At 41.1% G+C, this 27,658-nt stretch overlaps 2 protein-coding genes across 2 annotated transcripts; one reads left to right on the top strand and one right to left on the bottom strand.

The window, feature by feature from the left end:
• Window positions 1–123: 123 nt before the first annotated feature.
• Window positions 124–3,034, top strand: LOC125489484. The gene has a single exon (XM_048625456.1). It carries the CDS (start codon window positions 282–284, stop codon window positions 2,235–2,237), a length of 1,956 nt encoding a protein of 651 aa, XP_048481413.1. The 5' UTR covers window positions 124–281; the 3' UTR covers window positions 2,238–3,034.
• LOC105391667 (eukaryotic translation initiation factor 2D) lies at window positions 2,944–15,781 on the bottom strand. Its single transcript, XM_048625457.1, has 12 exons — window positions 15,613–15,781; window positions 15,277–15,535; window positions 13,560–13,732; window positions 8,650–8,782; window positions 8,101–8,299; window positions 7,649–7,781; window positions 6,958–7,054; window positions 6,545–6,750; window positions 4,774–4,915; window positions 3,996–4,148; window positions 3,555–3,698; window positions 2,944–3,187 (listed from the first exon to the last, which is right to left on the bottom strand). Exons 1-12 carry the CDS (start codon window positions 15,666–15,668, stop codon window positions 3,092–3,094), a joined length of 1,791 nt encoding a protein of 596 aa, XP_048481414.1. The 5' UTR covers window positions 15,669–15,781; the 3' UTR covers window positions 2,944–3,091.
• Between the last annotated feature and the right edge of the window lie 11,877 nt (window positions 15,782–27,658).

Below are 27,658 nucleotides of genomic sequence, written 5' to 3'. Positions count from 1 at the left end.
TCATAATATAAAACAATACAAGGGAATTTCTTAAGAACTAAATCACGGAACTTGTATTTACCTAACTTCATTTATTTCATTCAATGAATTAGTCGATAAAAAAATTTAGATAATCGTTGAGGTAAGTTAAAAAACACCACGCATGCATGTCACATCACTAATGTTGTCATTTTGTAACGGTCGCGCCGATTTGAAATGTGAGCTCGCTTTGTCCGAACAGTTTCGGTTACAAATTTTACAAAATGTGGGAATTAACAATAACTCAGTGAAATTACAACAAAATGACGGATAAACTAAAAGATTACCAAGTGCTGGACGTGCTGTGCGGCGGGACGTTCTACAAAGTGCGTCACAAGGTCACCAACGAGATATTTGCGTGGCGCGCGTACGATTGCTCCTCATACTCAGACGAGCAAGTGAAGAGCGTGGCTCGAGATGTGGAGACGCTGAGCAAGCTGTACGTGGACGGGCTGCTGCGGCCGCGCGCCACCATCCAGCACGCGCCGTCGCGCACGCTGTACGTGGTGCTGGAGCACTGCGGCTGGCGCAGGGCGGGCGGGCTGGCGGCGGGCGGGCGGCGGCCGGCCGAGGGCTTCCTGTGGTACCTGCTGCACGAGCTGGCGCGCCTGTGCCGCGAGCTGCAGGCCGCGCCGCTGCACGCGCTGCGGGCCAGCTTCAGTGCTGAATCCATCTACGTGGACGAGAGCGGCGAGCTGCGCGTGGACTGCGTGGAGCTGCCGCGCGGCGCCGCGCCCGACCCGCTGCGGCAGATCGGCGCCGTGGTGCGCGGCCTGTGCGCCCCGCCCGAGCTGTACAGCGAGGACCTGCGCGACGTGCTGGCCTTCCTCACGGACGAGAAGAACAAGAACATGCGCCCCGACGTCGTGCTCTACCACCCCACCGTGCTCGCCAACCTCGAGACTCTCGCCGGACCCAAGAACTTGAGTGACATTCTCATACCAATAGAAACTTTAAAGTCATCGGACATCAACAAGTGTGACTCTCAGAAGGCAGTGGAGCGGTCCCGCGCCGTGGAGCCCGCTCCCAGGTACAGCATTGATGTGTTGGACAGCCCCATTTACTGTAATATTACTCCTAAAAAGGCTATCAGACCTAGTAATGATGATACAATATCTGTGAGAGAATCAATGTCACCTACTATAGCTGCTTTAGCTCTGGAGCTGCCGGGCTTTGTGCCGCGGAGCCGGCAGCCCATATCACAGGCTCTGGAGACCTACAACAACCCCCAGAGGGTGTCAGAGAAGACTCTGAGCCAGCAGTGGATGTCACGCCTCATCAACCTGCGCCAGCGGGAGGAGTCTCTCAACAAGAGGGAGAGGGAGCTCATAGCCAAGGAGATAGTGAGCAGTCCGGCCGCCAAGGTGGTCCCGCTGGAGGAGTCCCTGGACGAGGCGCGCTGCGACAGCAACGGCATCACCCTGCCGCCCATGATGAACCAGATGAAGGCCGAGCGCAGGAACAGCTGGGCCTCGCGCCGCCGCCGCGCGCGCTCCAGCTCTGTGCGCAGGGGAAGGAACAGGAAGAGTCTGAACTTCGACGACCTGGACAGCTCCCTGTCGGCCGACCAGGGCGACAGCATCGTCGTCACGGCCACCAAGTTCACCGCCGACAACCTGCCGCGCCGCGCCATCTTCCCTGAAGTGTGCACTAAGAAGGTGCACTTCACCGCCGCCAACCCCTTCGTGGAGAGTGACGAGAGCGTCACGCTCACATTCTACGAGCTGGAGAATGTGGACGGCGACGGCTACCAGGTGCCCAGGAACGAGGAGAAGGCGCTCGGAGACATCACCAAGTTCAAGTACTTGGATCTGGAGAAGGTGACGACAGAGAAGCGGGCGGCCATGCAGCAGTGGAGCCACTCGTCTCCGTCCAAGCAGGCCAAGATCACCAAGCAAATATTTGCCGACATCACCAACACAAACTTCAAGAGAACTCCGTCCAAGTCCAGTCTGATGTCTAAAGCTTCCAACACATCGAATGGGACGCAGTTGTCATCGGCCTCGTCTAAGAGTGGCTGGAGCGTGGAGTGCGGCGGCGGCGGTGGGGCGGGGACGCGGGGGGCGGGCGGCGCGCGGGGGGCGGTGTCGGACCGCACGCGCGCCTCCGTGCGTCAGAGCCTGGCGCTGCTCACGCCGGCCCCCGACGTCAAGAAGCCTAAAAGCAGGATGTCTCTGCTGCCATTCAAAACTCCTTTCAAATTCTTGTCTTCAAAGTAAAAATATTGAGAAAAATCATATAGGTATCATGAATTAATTGATACAAATTAGATGCTACAGAAATAATTATTTTAGATTAACAATTTTATTCCTTTTTCTGCTAACTTATAGTTTTTATATGAATTTTCTTTTATACATACATATTAATGTGAAGTAATCAATATTTTTGTGATCTCTTCTTTATCGAAAAGAATATTATGATAGTCCTATCAATATGTTCCCATGATTTGTAAACTTTATTATTCTTCTAAATAAGAACTGGTTGTGGTATTTAGTGAATAAGAAATATTTTCTAGAAATTGAATGAAAAGTTTGAAATGTAATATTCGATATTAGTACATAAATAATTATATAAAACGGACATAACCCACCCTAACAATTAGTATAGTAAAGATATCAGAAGATAAACCAATTTATTACCTGGTATGAATTTATTTTATGTAAAGCAATGTGAATTAAATGCAAATATTTGTAAAAATTGTAACCTCATGTCTCATAAAAATGTGATGGCAAATTATTGGAGATTGCTGTAAAAAATCTCTTTAGTCCTATTGTCTTCCATTTCCTAAAAGTATGACATGATTTTAATAGAATACTTAGATATAGTTTATTTTATAAGTTCAATTGAGTTGCCATAAAAGTAGGTTTGATGAATATATTTTTACAGAAGGTATTTTAAGAATAAAATGCAAATGAAATTAAAATGTCTAGTTTAGAAAATGAATTGTATTCATTAAATTATTATTAACAATGTAACACAGGTGTTTGAACGAATCAATAAAATGTTTCAATATGAATTTAATTACATTTCATTTTTACACTTTTCACATTCACTGTCACAGTTTTCACGAGCATCACTTGTTTTTCTTCTTCAGTGCTTTGTCTGCGCCTTCCACAAACTTCTTGGGAAGTCCGTATTTTTCTATCAGCAACTTGGCGATGAAGTAAGTCTGAAACAATAAAGAAATATTATGCTAGTTGTTAGTTTATACACATTATATTAGCTGCACCGAATATTAGTAACAATCCTTGTAATAACTGTACTGTCAGCCAGTTTCCCAGAGTAATCATTGGACCTACATCCTTGAGAGTTTCTGGTCATAGCTTGACCAGTTGACCGACCGAATGGTTTGGTTAGTAGTGTTCTGACTACGATGCCGAATATCTCTGGTTCGATGCCCTGCCGTGGCAGATATTTGTGCACCGGTTATCTATCTATGTATTTGTGTAGGTAGATATATCAGTTATCCGATACCCATATTACAGGTTTTGTCTTAACTTGGGGTCGGATGGCCGTGTGTGCCTCCCCTGTCTCACCTGGTCGCCCTGGACCATGAGCTGGTCGGCGGCGGCGCCGGGCGCGCGTGTGACGCCGCAGGACGCCGCCACCCCGTGCTGGCACACCTTGCTCAGCTCCGGCAGCGACAGCCCGAACGACTCCAGGTTCGATACCAGCGTCACCTGGTGGCGGAATTAGGGATTAAATTAACCGCTAAGATTGGAAACATAACACGATTTACCTTACTTATCTTAGCTCAGACTATTCAAAGTTGACTGGATAGGTAATTAATAAACTCACCAAAATGATGACATATATGAGCGCATAACTATAAATCGGCTGAATAAAACCCATTACCATTTTCATTCACATCGATCCATAAATTATAGCGCCACATTACCACTAACTGACATACATTACACGCTCCAAACGTATCACACTGGCGCAAAAGTACCAGGGCTGCATAACTCAAGAACTACCTTCTTATTCCCGGATCTGGTGGCGACCTGCATCTTGACGGGCTCGAGCTTGCTCTTGTTTGTCTTGACTGTTCCGTCCGCGAAGCGCATCTCCGTGCACGCCGTCATCTTGCCTTGCACCGCCGACATCAACTCCTCCCACTTCATTGTCTCCTGGTAGAAATAAGTGGATTCATAATAATGTGCATTGATTGACACTGTTATCTTGTCATAAACTTACTAACGCTGAGTTGCAGAAATGAACTTTCTAATGTCGACCTTATTGTGTATTGCTGCGTTGCTTTGACAGTATAGACAGAAAGAGACAGACATGGATTTAATTCCGACATCAGCATCCTTCCTTCCTTTCTGCAAATATATTGGCATAGGTATACATGTAGGAAGCCCCTCTCACTAAATCATCTCCTGATACACATAATGTCGATGTAACTGTAAGAAACATAACTTAGATGTATGCTACCGATTACGATTATGGTGGTAGGTACTTATGCAATAAACTCTTCTCACTTCATACTCTCCTAGTAGAACAGTTTACTCCATACCTGTACGACCTTGTTGCGTTAGGAATATAGCGTTGTTTTATTTATGCACAGAAAGAATTAGTATAATATTTTCTAAAGACTACAAGTATACCTAGTTAAGTAAAACTCTTTATTTTAGGATCACATGGATCACACACAAGTTTTTATTAGAAGTAGAGGAAGTCTTATATGGTGGTTGCCAAACACAACCATACCGCGATGTAGCATGTGTCACACCAGCGTCTACAATACAATACCTGTGCATTCCTCCCGCATATCTTGGCCAACACAGGGTCTAACACCACGGCGCCCCTGTCCCCGGGGCTGGCGAGGCTCCTTGTCTTCACGTACTCTGTAAGGGTGCTGCGGACGTCAGCCGCTGACACCGCCGTGCCCTTCCTGGAATGTGTTTGTGTATGGATGAATGGTGTTTGTATATGGATGAATACAAAGTCCAGTACTAGTACGAGGGCAAGATAATTAGCGTACAAAGTGGCGCCTCTTAAAAGGAGTAAACTTTTTTTATGGTTTGTGCGAACTATAAAAGTGTCCGTAGAGATATAATGTAGTTTTTTCTAAAGATATACCAAACTATGTACAATAGCGCCATCTACTGAACTTTTCTACATTTTAGTGTAAAACCATAGAACAACGCGGACTCGGGTGTACCCTCGGGAAGCGTCATAGCGATCTTTCTTGATACAAAAAAGTCTGCCAATTTTTGCGGGGGGAAATTTTACCGTTTACCATGATTATGTCTCATGGGACATATCATTATGAGTTTTAATTCCCAGCAATAAGGGTTACGTGAAGTGACATTTAATAATGAACACAGTGTCTTCATTTTTCTTGCCAATGGATGTAACAATTATCGATAAGTGTTATCGATGAATTCGAGAACATGGGTTAGAAATACTAATTTCAAATTAATTAGGTATAGTTAAATTTAATTAGGAATAATTAATAAACGATGTCACCCGCTTTTCGCTGTACATTTATACTCACGTGATAGGTCGCGAGCCGTATCGCCGTTTTTGAATGAGTACAATGCACTGAAGTTGTCGAGTAAGTGGGCAACCCGACGGTCAGATGCTTTCAAGCCGCCCCTTCGGGCGGCCTCTGACTAGGCTTAACGACTGCTGCCGAAGCAGCAACCGGGACCCACGGCTTAACGTCCCGTCCGAAGCACGGAAGCGTCCAGAAAAGAACCATTTGAAATCGGTAACTCATGCTGTACCTACCAATGGCTGACCGTGTCAGTTGTTGCTTAACCTCAGTGATCAGTAACGATTACTGAAGCCAATTCGACTACGGACGCTTCCCAACTATGACCTTTTTTGTCGATTAATACATATCTACATACCGGTACATCACTATTGCATTTTTTTCACATTGGTTGCTAGGAAACAGCTAATAACAATAAACCATGACCAAATCTGTGATCAAATCCGGAATCCGGATATTCTATGAATTGAAGCTGTCATTTTAGTATGTAAACAAATCATTTTCTATGAAACGAACGCTTTGCCAACTAGATTGAGTCTAGTGAAAATTGAGACTGCAACTAGTTTTTATAAATCGGTGGGCCTTTCTGGCCTACCACCCCGGCAGAGGGGAACGTCTGCCTATTTCGTCTCCAGACCATTCATACTCAATGTGTAAAACACTCGATTTTACTTTGTTTACAGTTTATTTCGCTCCGGCTACTTCCTTATTCGTCCATCACGGGTACATACGGCAAGTATTACAGTCAACTCTCACAAACTACATCACTGTACTGTAATAGACTAGACTGACACTCTATCTTTGTTCGTTTATTGTTTATCAGACTACTAACTGTTCCCGCGAGCTTCGCTTCGCTTTTAATAGTTTTCCCGTGGGAATTCCGGGATAAAAAGTAGCCCATGTTCTTTCCCAGGGTCTATACCATATGTATACCAAATTTCATTCAAATCCGTTCAGTAGTTTTGACATGAAAGAGTAACAGACAGACACAGTTACTTTAGGATCAATGACTACTATACTAACTTGAGCGGCTGGAACAGCTCCAACACCGCGGCGGTGACACAGAACATCTCCGCGACGCGCGGGGGGCGGTACTCGGTGGCGGGGGCGGGCGCGGGGGGCGCGGCGCGGCGGGGGGGGCGGTGCGCGGCGACCAGCGGGTGCGAGGGAGACAGCGCTACCACCGCGTCCACACCCTTCTCTATCTCGCGCACTTCTAGCAGGCCTTCCTGGGAAGGGGTTATGGAGGTTTGTTTTAGCAGAAAGTCTCAAATGACAAAGTTGTCATGGTTATTTGTCTAGTGGGTGGGTGGGTGTCATGTGGGTGTAGTAAGACTAGCCGAAAAGGGGTGACTCAACTGGTCAATCTGAACAAGCTGTTATTATATTTAACGACGAATGCAATCTTACTGTACAATATAATACTGGTACTGTACCTTTTGCATGGCATCTAAGAATTTGCTCATCTTCTTGTATGAGGATTTCTTAACGTCTAATGTTCTGTTGGGCGGACACAGCGGGACCAGGTGATTTCTGAAATCAAACAGAAAATGCATTAGATTACAAATTGATTGGAATTAGTAAGTACTAAATATAAATTAGAAATGTTTGTAGCTGGTGTAGATGAGTTCCCGATTTGAGACCTCGTTGCCTTGTCCCTCGGATCCTCCAGCCCTGCAAGTTTAACCTAAATAGCTTAGTCTTTGTGGGGAAACACATGGCCAGAGTTTTGTAGCCTATAGCCTGATGATAATTACAGGCTCTGCCTAGCTTGGGATCCGATGGCCGTGCGTGAGATGTCTCCACATTATAATAATTAAATTAAGTAGATAATACATGCAATGAGTTTAGACGACCGAATGGCGTAGTGGTTAGTGACCCTGACTACTGAGCCGAAGGTCCCGGATTCGATTCCCGGCTGGGGCAGATATTTGTTTATTAACACAGATATTTGTTCTCGGGTCTTGGATGTGCCCGTAAAATGGCAATAGGCCCGCCCCCTATTACATTGGGACTAACATAACACTCTGGCGAAAAGTGGGTGCAGCAATGCACCTCTACCTACCCCGCAAGGGAGTACATTAGTACAAGGCGTGAGTGTGTGTGTGTGTACATGCAATGAGTTACCTATATAATAAATTAGTTTTAAGCGGCAGTTCTATTTTCTTCGCGTCTAGTTTGATGAAGGAGAGCAGGCAGTACTGCAGGAGCGCGTCCATGTCTGTCGGGAACCCGTCGTCCTCCTCCATTTCATCTTCATCTGGAAAGTCAAAACAAACAGTTATTTTCAGAGCTTACAGTAAAATATTGTATAAGGTTAGCAGGGATAAGAGGAAAGAGCCACTTGTGATCAAATAACAGACATGATAGTGTGGAGACAACTATATTCGATACTCATAATCATAAGCTCTCCTTACGCAGTCATGTTTAATATTTAAAATAATTATATAAAACGTTATTCCGCTGAAAATTCAGGATAACAGTATTTTGTGTGTAAATCTAGTCTATCCATAGACTTTTTGTTGTTCAAAAAGCTAAATGCTAAATAATTTCGACAATCTAACAAAAAGGTTTCAAACCATTATCTAAGTGCATATCAGCAATGTCATCTCCCAGCCGGTCCTCCACAGCCTCTATCCGGTCAGGTATGACCTGGGGTTCATTGACCCGGGGGGGCTCGGGTTCCGCGGCGGGGGCGGGGGCGGGGGCGGGGGCCCGCGCCGGCCGCCCCAGGCTCGGCCATTCTTCCTTCACCACGCATGCAGGCTGGAGGGTTGTCTGTCGAGGGAACGAAGAGGCTATAAGGATAAAGGTAAGTAACACATATTTTTGCCCATTTTCAGGTAACTGCGATTAAATTAAGTCTAATTATAGCTTTAGTAAACCCTCCCTATACTACCTAACTAATCTACCTAGAGGTGGAAACTTATGCAACATAAGTTACCCTGTCATTGTTATCTACAAAATAAATTAGTTAAGTTTTCCTAATATAGTAAAATAAAATATAATAAAAAGTACAATACATAGATAAATGCAGCATCTACTGGCGAGTTCGAGTAACTAGGCGACGGTAGTGAGGGCCTCTGTATCTTGTTGAACTTTTATAGTAACCATAATCCATTACTCACGACACTGGGAGCAGCATGTACTGGTGAGTTAGAGTAACTAGGTGGCGGTAGTGATGGTCGCTGTATCTTGTTGAACTTGGGCTCGCGACACAGCAGGTCTCCGAATATATGGACTGGCTCCAGGACAACACCACTGTAAGCAGGTGAAGAATTGATTAGCTATTATAGTGTCATTTCCAGAGGCTAAACACAAACACAGGGGAATATGGCCACAAGCTGACACTCATACACTTTCATTTTAAACACTTCTTTATTTTGTCATGTTGGGAGGTGAACTTTTTTTTTTTTTTTTTTTTATGTTTTTGCAAACATGCTATCAGTACGTGTACTATGAGCAGTTGTGTTGAGAGAGTTTGGCTTGGTAAGGTAGCCCTCCCACTGTCAGGCACCCTTTATTATTTGCTTCCCCTTTTTATAGGTTATCCCATGTGTGCAGCCTCTTCAGGCGTCTGGTCTTAGGTGGATCGCTAAGCATTTGGGCAAGCTTGTTTTGATGGTGGGTAATCCTGTCCTTGTATCTTTTTGTTTTCATATATATTTCCTCCTTAACTGTGTTAAGACCTAGGTATTCGTGGATATCTTCCATTCTTGAGAACCATGGGGCGTTTACTATAGCTTTGAGCACACTATTTTGGAACCTTTGTAGTATTTCTGTGTTAGATGTTTTGGCTGTTCCCCACAGTTCAATGCCGTATGTCCATATTGGTTTCAAAACACATTTATAGATTAAGGTCTTGTTTTCCACAGATAGTCGAGATTTCCTGCCCAGGAGCCACTCCAGAGATTTGTATTTATGGTTTAGTTGGTCTCGTTTCTGTTGGATGTGAGTCTTCCAGGTCTGTTTACGGTCTAAGTGGAAGCCAAGGTATTTCACTACATTACTGTGTGGCAGTAATTCTCCACCGAGATTTACTGCAGGGCAGTCTTGTTTTCGTAGAGTGAAGGTAATATGACTTGATTTCAGTGCACTAGCTTTGATTCGCCATTCATTCATCCAAGTGTGGACTTTGTCTAGATGTTTCTGTAGTGTTTTCGAAGCCTCTACCCGGTCCTCGTTGGAGGTTAAAACCGCAGTATCATCTGCGAAGGTGGCTGTCATGACACTTTCTGATTCTGGGACATCAGCTGTATATAATAGGTAGAGTGATGGTCCTAGTATTGAGCCCTGCGGTACTCCAGCTTTGATATCATAAAAGCACGAGTAAGCATCATTCAGCTTCACATAAAAGATGCGATCTTCAAGATAGGATTTTAGAATTGAATATAAATTGTGAGGTAATATTCTCTTCATCTTATATAGGAGCCCACTATGCCAAACTTTGTCGAATGCCTGCTGTACATCAAGAAACACCCCGGAGCAGTACTTCTTGTTTTCAAGAGCATTTCTTATGTGTTCACATACTCTATGAACTTGCTCAATAGTAGCATGGTTTCTACGGAAGCCAAATTGATGTTCTGGTATGCTAGAATTTTCACTGATACATTCATTGAGTCGTGTAGATATGACTTTCTCCAGTAATTTCGATAGGACTGGGAGTAGGCTGATCGGTCTGTAAGATGAAGTCAAATGCGGTGGCTTTCCTGGTTTTAGAACCATAACTATTTGGGAGACTTTCCAGATGTTGGGGTAGTAGCCTGTTCTTAGTACTGCATTAAATAATGCTGTCATATACATAATGGCTTTCTTTGGCAGGTTTCGCAATATTTCAGCAGTTATCAGGTCGAATCCTGGTGCTTTTTTCATTTCCAGATCATGTATCACACGTCGGGTCTCTGCAGGTGTGCAACATCGAATTGGAAGACTAAGTTGTAGGTCGCTTTCTAGGAATTTATGTACTTCATTATCTACAGTGTATGTTCCTAGGTCATTAGGTGTAAATACATCTCTTAAAAACTGTCCATAAGCTTCTGCCTTTTCTTCGTCTGTTTTCGCCCATTTTCCATCTTGTGTTTTGAGTGGATGTTGTGCTTGCTGTGGTTTATCACGCGATTTGACAGCTTTCCACAGAGAATACTCTTTTTTTGCTGGATCAGTAGGTGTTAGGTTTTGTAGGAACAGGTTCATAGTTTCATTTTCTGCATCTATAAGAACTTTTTTAAGCTCAGCTGCCGCTTTATTGAAGGCTCTTTTATCGTCAGGATGCCGGCTACAGTGCCACACTCTTCTCAATCGACGTTTCTCCAATACTTTTTGTTTCACATGTATGGGCAGATTATTAATTGTTTCCATGGGTTTGGAGTCAATTGGTGTGCTGGCTCTGGCAGCATTTTGTATGCACTTTGTTAATGATATAGTGGCATTTTCAATATCATCATCAGTCTTTAGTGGTATTTTAAGATCCAGATTTTTATTTAGATGTTGTTTGAAATAATCCCAATAAGTGCGATTATTATAAAGATAGGGATTTCTGGGTCTACTGATTATAGTTGTGCTCATGGTAAGTATAACTGGTGAGTGATCTGAGGTGGTATCATGGCAGTCATCAATATCCAAGAAGTAGGACTGAACCCCTTTATATATAAAGAAATCCAATAAGTCTGGTAATCTATTTACATCTGTAGGCCAGTAGGTTGGTCTGCCTGTTGTAATGGTTTGTAGACGGTTGTTCATTAGACAATGTTTAAGTCTCCGCCCTCTGGTTGTAGTCAGTCTGGAACCCCAAAGTATATTTTTGGCATTCCAGTCGCCACCAGCTATAAATCTATTTCCCAGGGTTTTAAAATATTCATGAAAGTCGGTATCATCAGTTTCAGTGGTCCATCTCTTCTTTGGGGGGCAGTAAACAGACGATAATGTAATTTCACCCTGTTTGTCATGTACCATGATGGATGTGGCTTGTATTTTTGGAGTTTGATACTGTGGTAGTAGCTGATGCTTGATATTATCCCTTATAATTATTGCTGTACCAGCATGTGCAGTATTATCTGGATGAGGTGTTTTATAGGTGATATATCCATTTAAGATCAGTGTTGTTTGTTCTGTAAGATGTGATTCAGAAATCAATAAAATATCAAGATTTTGCATCTTTAATAGTACCTCCACATCATATTTCTTATCTAGTAAACCGTTGGTGTTCCATGTAGCAATACGGAGAGCCATCATTTGACTAATTTAGTGACAAGTGTTGTTAAGAGACCCATGAGGGTACTCATTTGATCTATTAGTCGATCTAGCTTTTCAGCTTGTTTTGATATGATAGTTTCCAGGTTTATGGCGTTCCCCTGAGTTGTGGCTTGAGCATATGTCTTGTTAGCAGTTGGGTTTTCATATGTATAGCTGTTATGCATTGGTGGCTCCGAAGTTGTTGTTTCTTCTGTCTTTTTAACTACATGTGTTTTTGTTGTTTGCCTGGTACCAAACTTCCTTTTTTGGATTTCTTTGAAGACTTTACATCCCTTATAGTTGGCCACATGATCTCCTAGACATAATGCACACTTAGGTGGATCTGTCTTATCTTTTTTTGGACAGTCAGCTGTGTCATGACTCTCCGCACACTTCACGCATCTGTATGGTCGCATACAGTAATTCTTTGTATGTCCATACTGCTGGCATCTCTTACATTGAGGTACTGTTTTTTTCTGTTTCGGATCTTCAATTTTTACAGAAGTGTGATATATATATTTCAGTTTTTTAATAGCATCTATGTTTGGGCCTGGAGCTAAATTTACAAACCAAGTTGATAGCGGAGTCTTTTCTGGGCCATATCTAGCGTTGATAATCTCTCCATATACTTTATTTCCAGTACTCTCTACTGCCTCTATAATAGCATCAGTAGGTGTTGAGTGATGTAGATTCTTAATCACAATTCTATATGGCCGTTCATTTTTTTGAATAAATGTATGGCCAATCATTTTTTTCTCTCGAACCAATGATAGTAGTTTCTTGTAGGACTCAGTGGTATCAGCAGTAACACGTAATTGATTTTTCGTAACTATTTTGAAGCTGTACTGAGACTGGTCCAAACATTCATCAATAACCTCTTTGAGTTTTGCAATGTTCACTATGCCATACAGCAAAATAGGAGGTGGTTTAGTTGTTTTTTCCATTGGATTTGTTTCCGCATTCTTATCAACCTGGAGCGGTGAGTATCTATTTTGTGTTGTTAAATCCTTTTCAGGAGATAGGGCACTAAACTTTCTCTTCTTATTTTTATGCTGGCGAAGGATTGGTACAGTCTGCCAGTCATTTTCTTCATCAGTAGCTTGATTATAAGGATCAAGATTGATTTTTGAAGACATTCCTGGAGTGTTTTGAACAGGTTTTGGGAATTGTTTTGATGTTAAATCATTTTTTTTGGCAACATCTTTTGATGGTTTATGTATTTCACCAGTAGCATTTCCAATACCAGAAGCCTGGACAGCCACTTCTGGTACAGGGTTATCCACCGGGGTATTAATGTTTCAATTAAAATATTGGAATTTTACTCATTTTAAAAATATTTTTTTGAATTTTTTATTTGAGGGTAGAAAATGAATAAGTTATCACTCGTAATTTTAATTGCACTAATTTTCGTATTTATTTAGTGTTTCACGCGTGAATAACAATATCACATGTTGCACTTGTGTTTATTTTCACTTTCCGCTTTTACAGTATACAAACAAAAACAGACACACATAGATTTAATTACGACATTAGCTTTATGTTTCTGTATGCAGCATAATCATATCATACAGACTATTGACAGCAACTGTTGATAATCGGGAGGTGAACTTTAAACTAGGATTAAAGACAAGTGGTTCCATATGAATCATTTCAACATCTTTAACTAATGTTTTTGTACATCCTGCTAATGCTTGTCAGTCAGCCACTGCTGAAAACTAATATCAACAGTGACAAATGTAGGACCAGCCATGGTGTTTGTCACTGACACTCTAAAAAGAGTTACTGAGGAACTAGTGATGTAACTCACGTGACTTTCAGTATCATGTCCACACTGGCTGACGCGGCCCAGCCCACAGCGGCAGCGGCAGCATTGTCTTGTGTGCACACTGCCAGAGCCGCCCCGCGAGCAAACATCGGGAATCCCACGCCTTGTGGGGGGATCTCCACACCGGGGAGGTAGAGAGGCGCACCATTCTGGAGCTGGAATGTCAGAAGAGGTATCCCAATGCATAACTTAACATAATCTACAGCTCATCAGACTCTAATCTGACTGGCCAATGTTTTCACAAACATTATCACAACCCATCATTTATTCATTTAAACACTTTATTGTACACAGAAACACAATATAAATACACAACAATAGGCAAGGCGAAAAATTTTGAAATCCTCTTTCGTAATGCAGATAACCATCTATTGTTTACAACAAAACCTTTATTTCGGTAATAAACTTAAGATTTTGGAAATGTAAAGCCATTTTTATAATCATTTTTAAATACTGCGCGAAAACAGCTCGCCGTGTCATGGCGTCGTGTGTGACGTCACACTTACGTACGTCAAATTTGTTTACAACAGCAAAGTAAACAAACACTGCGTATTTTTTGTGTTAAAAATGAATTCTAAAGTTTATAAGTGGTGTGCAGTGCCTCAGTGCAAAAATACATCAATAACGACACCCAACATGGTGTTTGTACATGTCCCATACAAGAAAATAATAAGAGATAAATGGTTAAAGCTTGCACGGCGAAACAAACTTCTACGAAACAAACTTCTTCGGCGAAATAAACTTCTACGAGTTTAAAACGAGTTTGATTGCTACTTAGTCATATTTATATCTAGTGTTAAAGATAACGTAGCTAGTCACGTAGCCCGCAGAGCCGACGACCGCTGGAGTACAAAGGTTCTGGAGTGGAGACCCCGTGTCGGCAAACGGCGTGTCGGTCGCCTCCCAACCCGTTGGTCTGATGATCTGCGGAAGGTAGCGGGAAGCCGCTGGATGCAGATGGCGGGTGACCGTTTGGGGTGGCGATCGTTAGGAGAGGCCTATGTCCAACAGTGGACTACAGAAGGCTGAGAGAGAGAGAGAGAGAGTTAAAGATAAATACTAATAAAATAAACTTACAAAGAGGTTTTCACGTTTCTAAATTCGGAAGAGCAAAATTCTTTATTTGTTGCAAGGAACTCGCCCAACATCAATAAATCGATCCTGGGCAAATTTGCACTGTTTGCCTTAACAAAACCTGGTTCCATTGTTAAAGATAGATTCGTGTTATAAAGTCGATAAATCACAAAAACAAATATATATCAATCGTAACGCGCAATCAGTATGTAAGGTAATCAAAACACAGTGAAGCGTACATAAGTATGACGTCATGCGCTGTGATTGGCGTTTCAGTCAAAATGGCCGATTGCAGTATTTTACTCTTTTATTTTATTGAAAATTTTATTAATCTCAATTTTTTAAATAAAACTAAATCAGTTTTTTAAATCCTTGGAATGTGTATTTTCCTCTAAAGTCATTAAATCTTTGATAATGTAATACTGTCGACACGCCTATTAAAAATACAGTAAAAGCATGCAATGGCATCATGTCCCCACTGCTGAGGCACCGGTCTTCTTCCAATGAAGGAAGGGTTTCAGCCCTAGTCCACCGCGCTGGCCTAGTGCGGGTTGGTATACTAGGCCAATATCATGTCTAGTACAAATAGAAGAAGACAGAATCCCTTAGAAGAAGAAATTCAAACCTTAGAAAGCACAGGTGCGTGTATAGTGATAGTGGGCACAAGGCTCGGGGCGCGCCACAGCGCGGGCGCGGTGGGCAGCAGCCGCCCGTCCACCTCGAGCAGCAGGGGCACCCCGTCCACCACCAGGGCCGCCGCCGCCGCGCCACTGTGCGCCGTGAGCCGCAGCCAGCTCACCGCCGCCTTGCTCGGCACCAGCAGCTTGCACGTCTCCTCCGACGCGTTCGGAAACTCATCCTGCACGCGCTGCGCTAGCTGCTTCCTGGAATGAGACGTGTAAATGATTAGTAAACAAAGAATGAAGATGAGGAAGTCGAGTGGAGGATTAGAGGAGCATACTTCTCGCTGTTTTTCAACGTGTTGTTCGACTTGATCTTGTAGGGCTTGAGGAACATGTTTGCTGGTGATGTGGGAAGTGAATTAAGTGGTTTAATGGGGTTTGTTAGCTCTAAAACTAGTATTCCATGCTTTTCGCGGTGTCCAGCTGAAACGAAAACACAAAATGACAATGTCAAATTGACAAACAGCTGACATTGACGCATGTCAAGCATCACGTCAAGACCACAGACTATTCACTGTCTATGGTCGTTCTGCGCATACAGCGCTCGAGAGCAGAAGCGCTAGAAACACTCTTATCTGTAACGTCTGTAACATAAAAGAACCTAACTACTTATTACTTCCCTAACGAGAAATTGGTGATATACCTTCAGCTCGTAATCGTCTACTTCTATACATATCCCTTTACTAAAGAGCTCCACAACACTCTTACTCTTACGAATCCTTCGTCATCTTCAATACACTAGTTAACTATCTATAGCCAAACCAGGAATATAAAAACCCTGTATTAAGAGCGCCACATTCGCGTTGAGGACTGCAACACTAAGTATAGTCATACCAATGTGAATTGGCCAAGCTCAAATTTATAATAGTATTTTTTTATGATTTTTTTTGAAAAGAGTGTAGGTAGCTCAGTGAGAGGATATGAATATATATGGGTTCTTTGGAACTTAAGTAACATGATGTGTACTAACAGTCTAACGGTGAAGGAAAACATCGTGCAAACCCACATTTAGATTACAGTTGTGTAGGTATTTAGGTACCTTGTAGGTACTCATTAACGGCACTACGGCAATTTGAAAATAGATAAATTGACTTAAAGTCATATTTGCTGAAATGGTTTTAAGCATTCAAAAGAAAAGAGAAAGTGGCTTAATATTTTCCATCCTCACAGGAATTCGAAATAAAGTACATCTTAGCCTCTTACAGGTTTGCATGCAGAACTATGTAATAAGAAAGTTAAACCCATTGACTGGATAAAATATGTGTAGGTATAATCAGTCAAAATTAGAACCTAAATATTCAACCGATTTGATAGGTATGTAGGTATTGATATGATATATTTCAGATGTGTCGGATTCGCCGTCCCTTGATGAGTCGCTTTCACTGCCACCAAGATTAATAATCAATTTCTCAATTTCTGTTTCAATTATTATAATGTAGTTAATCAAAACTACGGTAATAGCTTAAAAATTTGCCAATTCATTTGCTCATACTATACTATATACCTACAAGTCATTTTGACAATAGCATCAGTTATGTTATCAAGAGAAATAAAGTCCAATCCCACGGACTTTTACTCCGACAAATAGGGGAACCCGGGGTAAGATGGGGTCACGGGGTAAGACGGGACCCCCCACATATATGCAAAACTATACATCTTAGGAATCTGAGTAATGAGCCAATAGAAAGGCTTAAATGATTGACCTTTAGTGCGCCAGTGACAGCAGGTGTGAGCGCATGCGTTTTTTGTGTAAGCTCAATTGTTTGTTTTTGCGTAGTGTCCATGTTATTTTTGACCGGTAGAAACAACGTCACAACACAGTAAGTAAAACAGTAGCATTTTTGGCAATTGTGTCTTTATATTTAAGGTTTGGTACGCTTCGTTTAAATATGTGCAAAATAACTTTAACATTGAAAATATTTTTTTATGAATTATTTTTATAAAAAATATAACGTGGAGCAAGACGGGGTATTTTTGGAGGGGCAAGATAGGGTACGGATCTAGCTTGGTTAAGTTTTTTTTTTCTTCAACCCGATATTTGACATTGTAGAAGGGCTCTAAAAGGGCTACAGGGAAGGTGGTTAAAAAGACAAATCAGATACTGCCTACGAAGAAGAATAACAACGAAGATGACTGTGTCTACCTCTAATTGAGGATATCAACATTCCTACTTTAAATCTAAGGAAAAGTGGGTCGGATTTCAAAGGTGCAGGCGTTGGGCTCACACTGCAGGTGCTGGTGTTGACGATAAAATCCCAGGAGAAGTGTTGTTTGTCTGTTTTGTGCCCCACATAGTATACGTACCCCATCTTACCCCGTACATGGGGCAAGATGGTTTATTTCCCATTTTTTACATTTCTTAAAATAAGTCAATTGTAATGATTACTTTTTTGGCAAAAGCTGTGCCAAAGTGTTCGTCATTAAGTTCCTAATGAGGCATGAATAATTGATAACGTTGTGGTTATAAATACCTGTTGTTTTTTTAATTTTCCCTTAGCGACCCCGTCTTACCCCGGGTTCCCCTATTCGTGTATGTAGTAAATTAGTTTCCTTTCACGGCTATGGATAGTTTTCGGCATTTAGAAACACAAAAAACTCAAAAGCTATAATAAACACTACGCATTGACAGCACCACAGTTTGACAGCAATAGACAAATGACATTTTGAGTTTATGACACTTTGTGATACCAGTGCAAGAAAAAAGTTCTATTGCTTTTCCGCAATATGGCGAGGGTTTTTATATTCCTGGTTTGGCTATACCACCCAGTTACTTGAGTAATAAGATCGTCGTCGGTCCAGCTGTATGCCACACCCTGCCAGTTGAACCACTCCACTCAGGAACTCAGTTACCCCACCGGTCATTGGTTTTTCGGTATACAGGGTATCCCACCGCGCTAGCGATGCCACATGAATAACATGATTGATTAATGATGAATTTACTGAAAGGAGTCTTTATTTTTATGACATCGGAGTGAGTGAGACATCGTTACCTACTTATTTATAAATAAAGCGATTTGATGCAAACTACGTTCCGATTCCAAGTCACCGGCTGGCACAGGGTACCGCGTCTACCACCGTCGCACCTCGTCAGCCGTCACCACATCGCGTGAGCAGCCTCCATCACGCCACCGCAGCAATAACGAAGCCTGTTCGAACTTCATATCGCCCTGGTACTTTCGTATACCCTCATCAGAAACTGATACTAGCGAACGAAGGTCACAATCGTTATTATCTAATAGCACAGCTTATACTCACTAGTTTCATGATCCTATCGAAGTACCTACCAACTACCAATGTGTGTTGTGTAGGTAGGTTAGGTGCTCACTTAAGTTGCAGTATTATTTCCAATATGCCATCTACTCTGATCAATCAAAACACAAATGATGTGGATATAAATGTGATCGTAAACAATAATCCCACATGTTGTGACATCAGCCATGCCGCCCGCGCCCCAGGGCCCACTAGGAAATGCGCTCCGTCGTAATGACCATACTGGCGGCACCATGCCATGCTAATCCACTCCTACACCTCGCTGCGATCCTGGTATAATATGTTAATGGAATTGCGCACTTGATAGTGTTGATTAGTGGAAAATTCTACCGCCAAGATTATTATTAAACTCACATAGTAGTCCAGTCAAGGAATGAGGTGTAGAGTGCGTGAGCAGGTAACTAAGAGATTCCTTCAGAAACTTGTTCAGGGGGCTTAGGTTGTTAACATACCAAGTCCTGACTCCTAGGTGATGAGCGGGGGGGAGGAGGGGAGGATAATGGTACGATTTTTTGGTTTTTAGCTTATATCTCGAAAACGGTGCATCGGAGAGAAATATTTTCGTACAACGAAATGGAGTTCATAAAATTATCTAAAACTTTTATATCTTATGTTATTTTCTAATTCCTAACAGTTTTAGAGCTATTACCCTCTGAAAAAGTTGAAATTTACAAGAAAAATGTATTCATGTCAAAACATTCATAAACATTGCATCATATTGCCTAACCTATTCATAAATGAAAAAAATGAATAGAAAAGAACTTGTAGATTTTTTAATTCCCTTTTAGAATATATATATGTATATATATATACATATGCTGGTCAATGTCCAACCCGCCTAAAGTTACAGCTATTTTATACTTGCATTTTGCTTAACTCACTGACATAGCTCACCGAGTTAGTAAGCATAAGTGTAAGTAAAATAGCAGTAACTTTAGGTGGGTTGGCCATTAACCAGCATATGTATATGTCGCAGGCATCTGGTTTAATCTCCTGATTGATTGAACCGCTATCCCGTTCATTGGATGACGCTGCTCAGTTGAATGACTAAAGAACAACTCGTCAAGTGGTTGACTGTAACGTCCAACGTCTTGACCGAACGTTATTCAGCGAAGTCGTTAAATGGGATATAATATAGCAACTTTGTAATGTCTGGTTAGGATGAACATGACCAGACAAGAGTCAACAAAAAGACTATGTTACAAAGCTCTCATCTCACAAATTAACTAAACAATAACAATAAACGTACCTTGATATTGTTGTTCATAATTATCCAGTTTCAGCACATTTTTTTCTTGAAACTATCTGCCTGTATTGAAACACGTTTTCTTATATCGCTGTTTTATTTTCTCAACTTCACTTTTGACATAGTAATTTCTTCTTTTTATACCATAGTGAATCGGACATACCGCCCACCAAAAACATAGTTTTTAAGATAAAATTCCTCTGAAACATTTGGTCGAGATGAAAATAAGGTCAAGTTACACAAACAAAGTTGTAAATGTGACAGCTTACGTTCTGAAAACAATATCCACTAAATTACCGTCGAAAGATATCATAATGAATTGGAAAATACTACAAACATTAAATTTGGCTGACCCTACTTACAATACACCGGGAAAAATTGATATATTGCTCGGAGCAGAAGTCTTCTGTAAAATAATAGAAGAAGGACTAATAAAACTGCCAGATGGAGTAGTGGCTCAGAAAACAATGTTGGGATGGATACTTTCCGGTCAGAAAGAAGGTACAGAGGAAATAATGAAACATAACGTGACAACCCTACATATCACAAGACAAGTGGTAGAAAACAATGATATGTTACGGAAGTTCTGGGAAATAGAGACAGATATATACAAAAAGAGGAATTTTAGTACCTTCTCCGACTCCCGACGCTACACCGTTGATGTCTGTTTTTCTTAGCCTCAATAAATCAACCACTCTCGCAGATACAAATGATGCCTCAGAGCCTTGATCTATTAGTGCTCGCAACGTATGTACCGCACCATCCTCTGATTCCATTTGAACTTGGGCTGTCGCTAATAACACTTGAGTACTTGGTTGTTGATTGGAGAAGTGTGCGGTTGTGATTGTAGGTTCTGGTTGTATGGTTGTTTCTCTCGCTCGGTGTAACAAGGAGTGATGTTTCTTATGACAGATGCGACATGTTGTTCTTTGTTTGCATTGATATACATTGTGACTTGGTATTAGACAGTTGAAACATAGATTGTTTTTCTTCACAAATTCTTGTCTATGCTCAACTGTTTGTTTTGCAAATTCTTTACAATGGTACATGTAGTGGTCTCCATTGCAATACACACATGACCTTGAGTTTACCTTTGCATGTGCAATTTGACATGTATCTTCTTCACTTTCTTCAGCCATGGTGTGGAAAGATTTGTGTGTCTGGGGTCTTTCCCTCACAGACGATGGCTCGGAAGTGATTAATTCGAGTGTTCTAAACTTTGTCTCAAGAAATCTTTGCAGATCTCTCCACGTAGCCATCTTGTCTGAGTCTGCGTTATGTGAGTGTTCCTCCCAGCTTTTCAGTGACTCGGCGTCCATCTTCTGAGATACTAAGAACACTATGATTGGGTCCCAGGAATCAGTAGCTATCTTTAGATTATTTAGGCTGTTTAGGCATTCAGTCGTAGTATCCAACAGTGTTTTTATCTGACTTGCTGACTGGTTGGTTACTTTCTTTTGGCTAAATAATCGTTTCAGTATAGAATTCGCAATCATCTTTTTGTTTCCGAAGCGCCCTTTTAGTATTTCCCATGCCTGTGTATAGTTGCTATCTGTTATTTGTATGTGGCGTAGCAACATCTCCGCCTCTCCGGCGACACTTGTTTTTAGGTAATGTAGTTTTTGTACATCGCTCAGTGATGTATTGTGAACAAGTGCTGTGAATAGGTCTTGGTATGTAGGCCAATCTTCATATTTACCGGAAAATGTAGGAAGTTGTATTTTCGGTAGTGTCGCAAAGGACATTGGACTATGTGGTACCTGTGCTGCTGTAGTTGTAGTTGTTTCATTTGTTGGTTGCGATAGTGACGGTTGTGTGAGACAATCGGTAAGGTCTGCTTGTAAATCAAGGTATATGTCCTGAATCTTGAAGTATTCTTCGTTCACAAAGTACTCGATGTCTTTCCTGTCCTCCCGCGGCGTGCACTTTGTGAGATTCTGAAATGCTTCTTTGTATGTACCCCAGTACTGTTCATTATTTTTTAACCTTGTTGTTATGTACCCTCCCGTTAGTCTTTGTTTCGGGCATTTTTTAAAGTTGACTAGTTCTCTTTGTATTATATGAGCCGTTTGATCCAATGTATTTAAGTACTCACTTTGTTCTTTGTTCAGTAATGCCATTTTTCACACTGAAATTTGCCAACTGTCACTAGTGCACTTTTCCAATTTATTTAGTGTAAATTGATAATCCCGGTCGTAAGGACCATTATGTTTGTTGTATTTCGTGGTCTTAATTGCATAAATAAATTGGATTTGTTATATTGAAACACGTTTTCTTATATCGCTGTTTTATTTTCTCAACTTCACTTTTGACATAGTAATTTCTTCTTTTTATACCATAGTGAATCGGACACTGCCTGCGGTGTAATAATAGGTAAATCCATGTTGTCACACTATTTTAACATAAATAACGCACTTTAAAGCTAATTTATTTGCAAAAAATAACAATACAAGTGCTTTTTGTGTCAGCTGTTCGCTGTTAGACGCCATATTTGTTTTATTCACCACCTGACTGATTTTAATTCCGCTAACTAGTGGGACGTTTTGTGACCTTTGTACAATCAACGTTCGGCCTAGTCATACAACTGAACAGCGCCATCCAATGAACGGGCTAGCGGTTCAATCAAACAGGAGATTAAACCAGTTGCCTGCGACATATATATTCTAAAAGAGAATTTAAAAATCTACAACTTCTTTTATATTCATTTTTTTCATTTGTGAATAGGTTAGGCAATATGATGCAATGTTTATGAATGTTTTGACATGAATACATTTTTCTTGTAAATTTCAACTAGTTCAGAGGGTAATAGCTCGAAAACTGTTAGGAATAAGAAAAAAACATAAGATATGAAAGTTTTAGATAATTTTATGAACTCCATTTCATCAGTCGAAAATATTTCTCTCCGATGCACCGTTTTCGAGATATTAGCTAAAAACCAAAAAATCGTACCTTTATCCCCCCTCCTCCCCCCCCCCCCCGCTCATCACCTAGGAGTCAGGACTTTGGGTATGTTAACAACCTAAGCCCCCTGAACAAGTTTCTGAAGGAATCGCTTAGTTACCTGCTCACGCACTCTACACCTCATTTTGAGTCATTTATTGACTGGACTATAGGTACTTTACCTACGTATTTTTCATAATTCCGGACAGCAAACTCGTCTGACCTCATATTGAATGATGAATGAATGGGACTTGGTCAAAAGATGTCTTGAGGGATGTTTGCTGAACTAGCAGTACCAGGAGCCCTCAATGGCAGGAAGTAGGCCAGCGAGAGAGCTTTTCATCAATTCTGGAACGGGGTGAGAACTCTGCAGTGCGGCAATACCTAAGTACCTATTGGTTTTAATAAATTTATTTTTATTCGAATCATTTATTTGAAAGCTGATAGAGACATGTACTGTAAAATTAATCTAAACACCGTTATTCATGAACAAAATGGGGTCAGCCGACCTACCCCAATCGCCGCCTACGAGCGTCGCGGTGCCATTGTCTCGGGCGCGGGGCGGGCCGCGGTCTCTTCGCCCTGCAATTAGCGGAGGCTCCTTCGCGCCTTTGAAGTCCTGGTACTTACAATATAGGACGCCATAGTTGTTCCCATAACAGTATTTTTCATTTTTACACTTTCAAGCGTTTTTTTTTCACTAAAAGTATTAGTTATTATTCTGTGCTAAAAGCAAGGCTCATTTTTTTCCTTCGGGCACTAGCCGTCTAGATAGGCAAAGTGCGCTGAAATCGCATCTACAGTCAGAATCAAGTGACAAAATCAATTTAGCAAGACGCCTAAGCACCTATAACCTAAACGGGAGACAATAATAATTGTCGCTATTGAACTTAGTCAATAAACCTTGACAAGATAGGAGAGGCGGTTCTGAGGTCCTGTGCGGAGGCCACTGTCACCTCTCCACATGCAAATGTGCAATAAGTCTATCTCCGCCCGCTCTGACACTGACACACTTCCCGCACAGTGCTGGAGAATCCTCATATCTGCAGAAAGCTCAATCTGCATACAATCGCGCATTTGCATGCCTTGATGTCTTTATTTTTGCACCGAGATATGTATAAAGGTCCTTTAAAAGGGCTTGTGTATGCTATCAAGATGAATATCATCATTAATCAAAATCAAACATTAAATACGAGGTCCTACAAGTTTTTTACAAACTAGAGAGAAATAGTTAACTGTTATGTCAGGTACCTACCTAAGCTACTTTGATAAGTTTCCAAATTGCGAACAAAACCTATAATGTAATAAACAAAGTGAGGATCGTATGCATCGAATCAAGTGACAGAACTGTAACTTCCGTTCCCACGCGCCGGGCGGCGGGCGGCGGGTGCTCTCACACTACTCACACAGTCAAGTATTGTCCACTAGTTAAAGTTTTATAATCAACGCGGTTCATATTGAAATCAATGTTTTCCGTAACATAAACATCCCACCTACTATGAATGGAAGATGTGTTAGTGTAAGTATGTATATGTAGTATGTGTATTAACTAACTTCAAGAGACCCAGAGACCTCATACGATGACATAATGTGGAGACCCACGACACAGGGTTCAGACAAAGTTAAGTTTGCAGCCGCCGAAAACTGAAAGTTGAGAAATTTTTGGTCTCGGGGTCTCAGGGGTATGTGTTATGTAGGTATTTATTTATTTATTTTAACACTTTATTGTACACAGAAATATAAATACATAACAATTGAAAAACACAGTAAAAGCATACAATGGCGTAAAAGCTATGTAACCTCCTGAAAATTGGGCAAACAATAAGCGCATGCAGATAAGTAAGTATGTAAGTAGGTACTATTGCTTTGTCGATAGGTATAGGTACCGCCGAAGTGGAGTTGTTTCGCAAGCAGGTACAAGCCGTACAAGTGGGTATGGGTATAATTTGAATGCGTAGCGCCACTTAGGCAGTAACGGTCGGATATTGTCATTTGACCCCCTTGTCTCGGCCACCTACTTGCCTCACATATCCTGGACTACTTGTCCAATTCACATTAGCAGTTTAGTTCTCAAGTGTTCCAAAGAATTTGGATTAGAAAACCCTAACTCATTAGAGACGTGAACTATGAGCTTAAAGAGTTCCTTGTTCCTCCTTGTCCCATACCTATTATTCTTACTGCCTTTTGCAATGTAATAAAATAATCATTATGTTTCTATACTTAATAGAACAACTACTATACTATACGTAATAGAACTACCCTACCTGTGTTTACGTGACCTACAACAATAGCTGCAGACATCCAGGCGGTTGCTCAAATCTATGGTGACAAGTGAAGGTATAATGGACCCGCTTACGGATTATACAGGTAGTGTCGGCATTCCCATAAATAACTGGATGAACTCGAGCTCCGATGTGAAACTACCCCGCACCAGCGAGTGACTCAGCAGCTCCATAAAGTGTATAACTGCAGGTGTGGTCGCCGCTTTTTTTTACAACTCGTTTAAATAGTCACTCAAACGATTATCAACTTTCCTCCCAAAGGATAAAGGAGTGTTTCATGGTTGAAACCTGATGCCGGCCAGACGCTCGCCAGACGGGAGTGGTCACTTCCTACTATGAATTCGTAAACGAGTTTACCTCTGATACGAGAGCGATGCGGTTCCATAGGAGCGTAGGTGGTCGCTTTTATGCGACCTGAGAAAAAAGTGTTTGATTTACGAGGGCCCTGAATTCTCTCATCCATAAATCCCTTATTACGGTGATAAAATGCAGATTCACATCATTTTTAGAATAATAAGAGCAATCAAACGTCTAAGTTCATATCAATCTTGCTTATTTTATTACGCACAGAAATAGACGATTCTTGCTGGAATTCTATTGGTCCAGCCCGAGCTGGTCATCGATAAGTTATGATAATCCAGGCGGGTCCGTGCCCGCGCGTCGGTGGCAAATCCTTCATAAATTATGATCGCGTTTAGCTCTTAGCTGGACGTGCACTATTTCCATCTTCGCATTCCGAGGAAACTCAGGGTGGCTGAACTTTGAGCGAAATGGATTGAGATATTGCGGTGGTGAAATACTGATTTATACTTCCAAGGATTAAGTTGAGCAGTTACAAAGCTGAAAACGAAGAATGTTTATGAAACGCTTCTGTCTGTATTTCGTTTAGGGAAGGCATCCAATTGGATTCTCACAAGGAACATTATGCCTACTTCTCTTGGATTCTCATAAACTTGTAGATGATGCCAGATGCCTTTCCATAGAAATACTTTTACACTTGTTTGTGGGGTCACTCGGGGGAGTCGGGGGTGCATTCGGAAGCCTCTAGTCCACCTCCTCCGACGGCGCTGGGGAGTCAGTGAGTTCCTCTCTTCCTTACGCTGCTGACAACGGTTCCAGTTGTACCTACCTACGGCATTCCTGCTTCCTGCCAGAAACGCATTAGCATCAATGAATACAGCATGAGCTGAGGAATAGTTATCTAAGAGATGTTTGCATTCCTGCAGGCTTACGGCTCACTTTTTGTAATCCTGATAAGCAAACATTGAAAGAAGATTCATACAGAAAGAAGAAATAAGACAATAAGTTATGTTTTTTTCAGCACTATCAATCGTAACATCGTAAGTTCTCAGTACACTAGTCGCCTCAGCTGGCAGTGTTGCCACCATAGCCCTTCTGGGGCGAGATCTAGCACTTTTTACTGTAGATGAACTGTAGGTACGAAATACTGAAATTTAAGTATTTTTAAAATCGTTAGTTTTATTTTGGTTAGTGATTAAACCGGTTTGGTTTTCACCGGTCAAATCATTCAGTCATTTCGTGCATTGGTTAAGTATATTTTCATTGTAATTCCGTTCCATATAGTTTTGAAATTATTGTTATTCAAAATTAAAAATACTTAAGTAAGTAGGTAAGGTCAACCGGGGCCAAGTCGCCTACGGGGCTAATGCCTCGAATCCATTTATCTTCCGAACCACATACTTTAGAACTACTCGAGTCATCTGCTATCTATCTTTGTAACTGAAACTTTTACCTCTGACCAATAGATGTCGTATCCGGGTAAATTTTCTTAACAAATCTGCCATTTTATTTTTTCACCTTTTTTGGCCACCTCAGGTTTCCTGACACGTTTTTTTTAATCGTTCCAAATGTGTGTTTGTTTAAAAGAATCTATGTTTCCTAACTGTAAATACTGTTATTGTTTTGTTGATTTACATATTGTTTTGATTATTTTATTGAAATAACGTAAGATTCGGACACAATATGCAATAAAAAATTTATAGGTTTAGCTTTTTTTTGGGGTAAATGCCTCTGGGCTGATGGGGTTATTGCCTCTATTGCGGCGCAATAGCCCCATTTCCAGAGGTTCTAAACATTTTATGTTATGATAAATGTATTTTATACACTCACGAGCAATGAAAAAGTTCCACTAACATTACCACCAAATTACTCCTAAACGAAAAATACTAGGTTAATGACGCCTTCTGCAATATTGAAGAACATTTAACAGCGTATCAGAATTAACATTCTTAGATTGGTAATCCAACTAAAACGTAAATTATTTGAATATATATTAAACTAAATGTTTAAAAAAATTGGCGTCATTTAGTGTCGACATTATATCTTGTTAACACGGTATATAGAAAATAATCATAAATAATAAATAAAAAAATAGTCATATTAACTGAATGATCCCACTTGTTTTTAAAACTCTAAATAGTTTTGTAATGATTTAAATTCCGTCAGACTCTAAAAATGGTATACTTACTAATTCAAAGTTGTGGTTTGATTGCAAATTATAAAAAATATGCCCTTGTATGCTTTCATACTTTATTTGTATTTGTCATGTAATTATTTATACTTTTT

The sequence above is a fragment of the Plutella xylostella genome, chromosome 14 (assembly GCF_932276165.1).
Source record: "Plutella xylostella chromosome 14, ilPluXylo3.1, whole genome shotgun sequence".
NCBI lineage: Eukaryota > Metazoa > Arthropoda > Insecta > Lepidoptera > Plutellidae > Plutella > Plutella xylostella.
The sequence above is the reverse complement of the archived record's forward strand: the minus strand, read 5'-3'. Positions and strand labels throughout refer to the sequence as shown.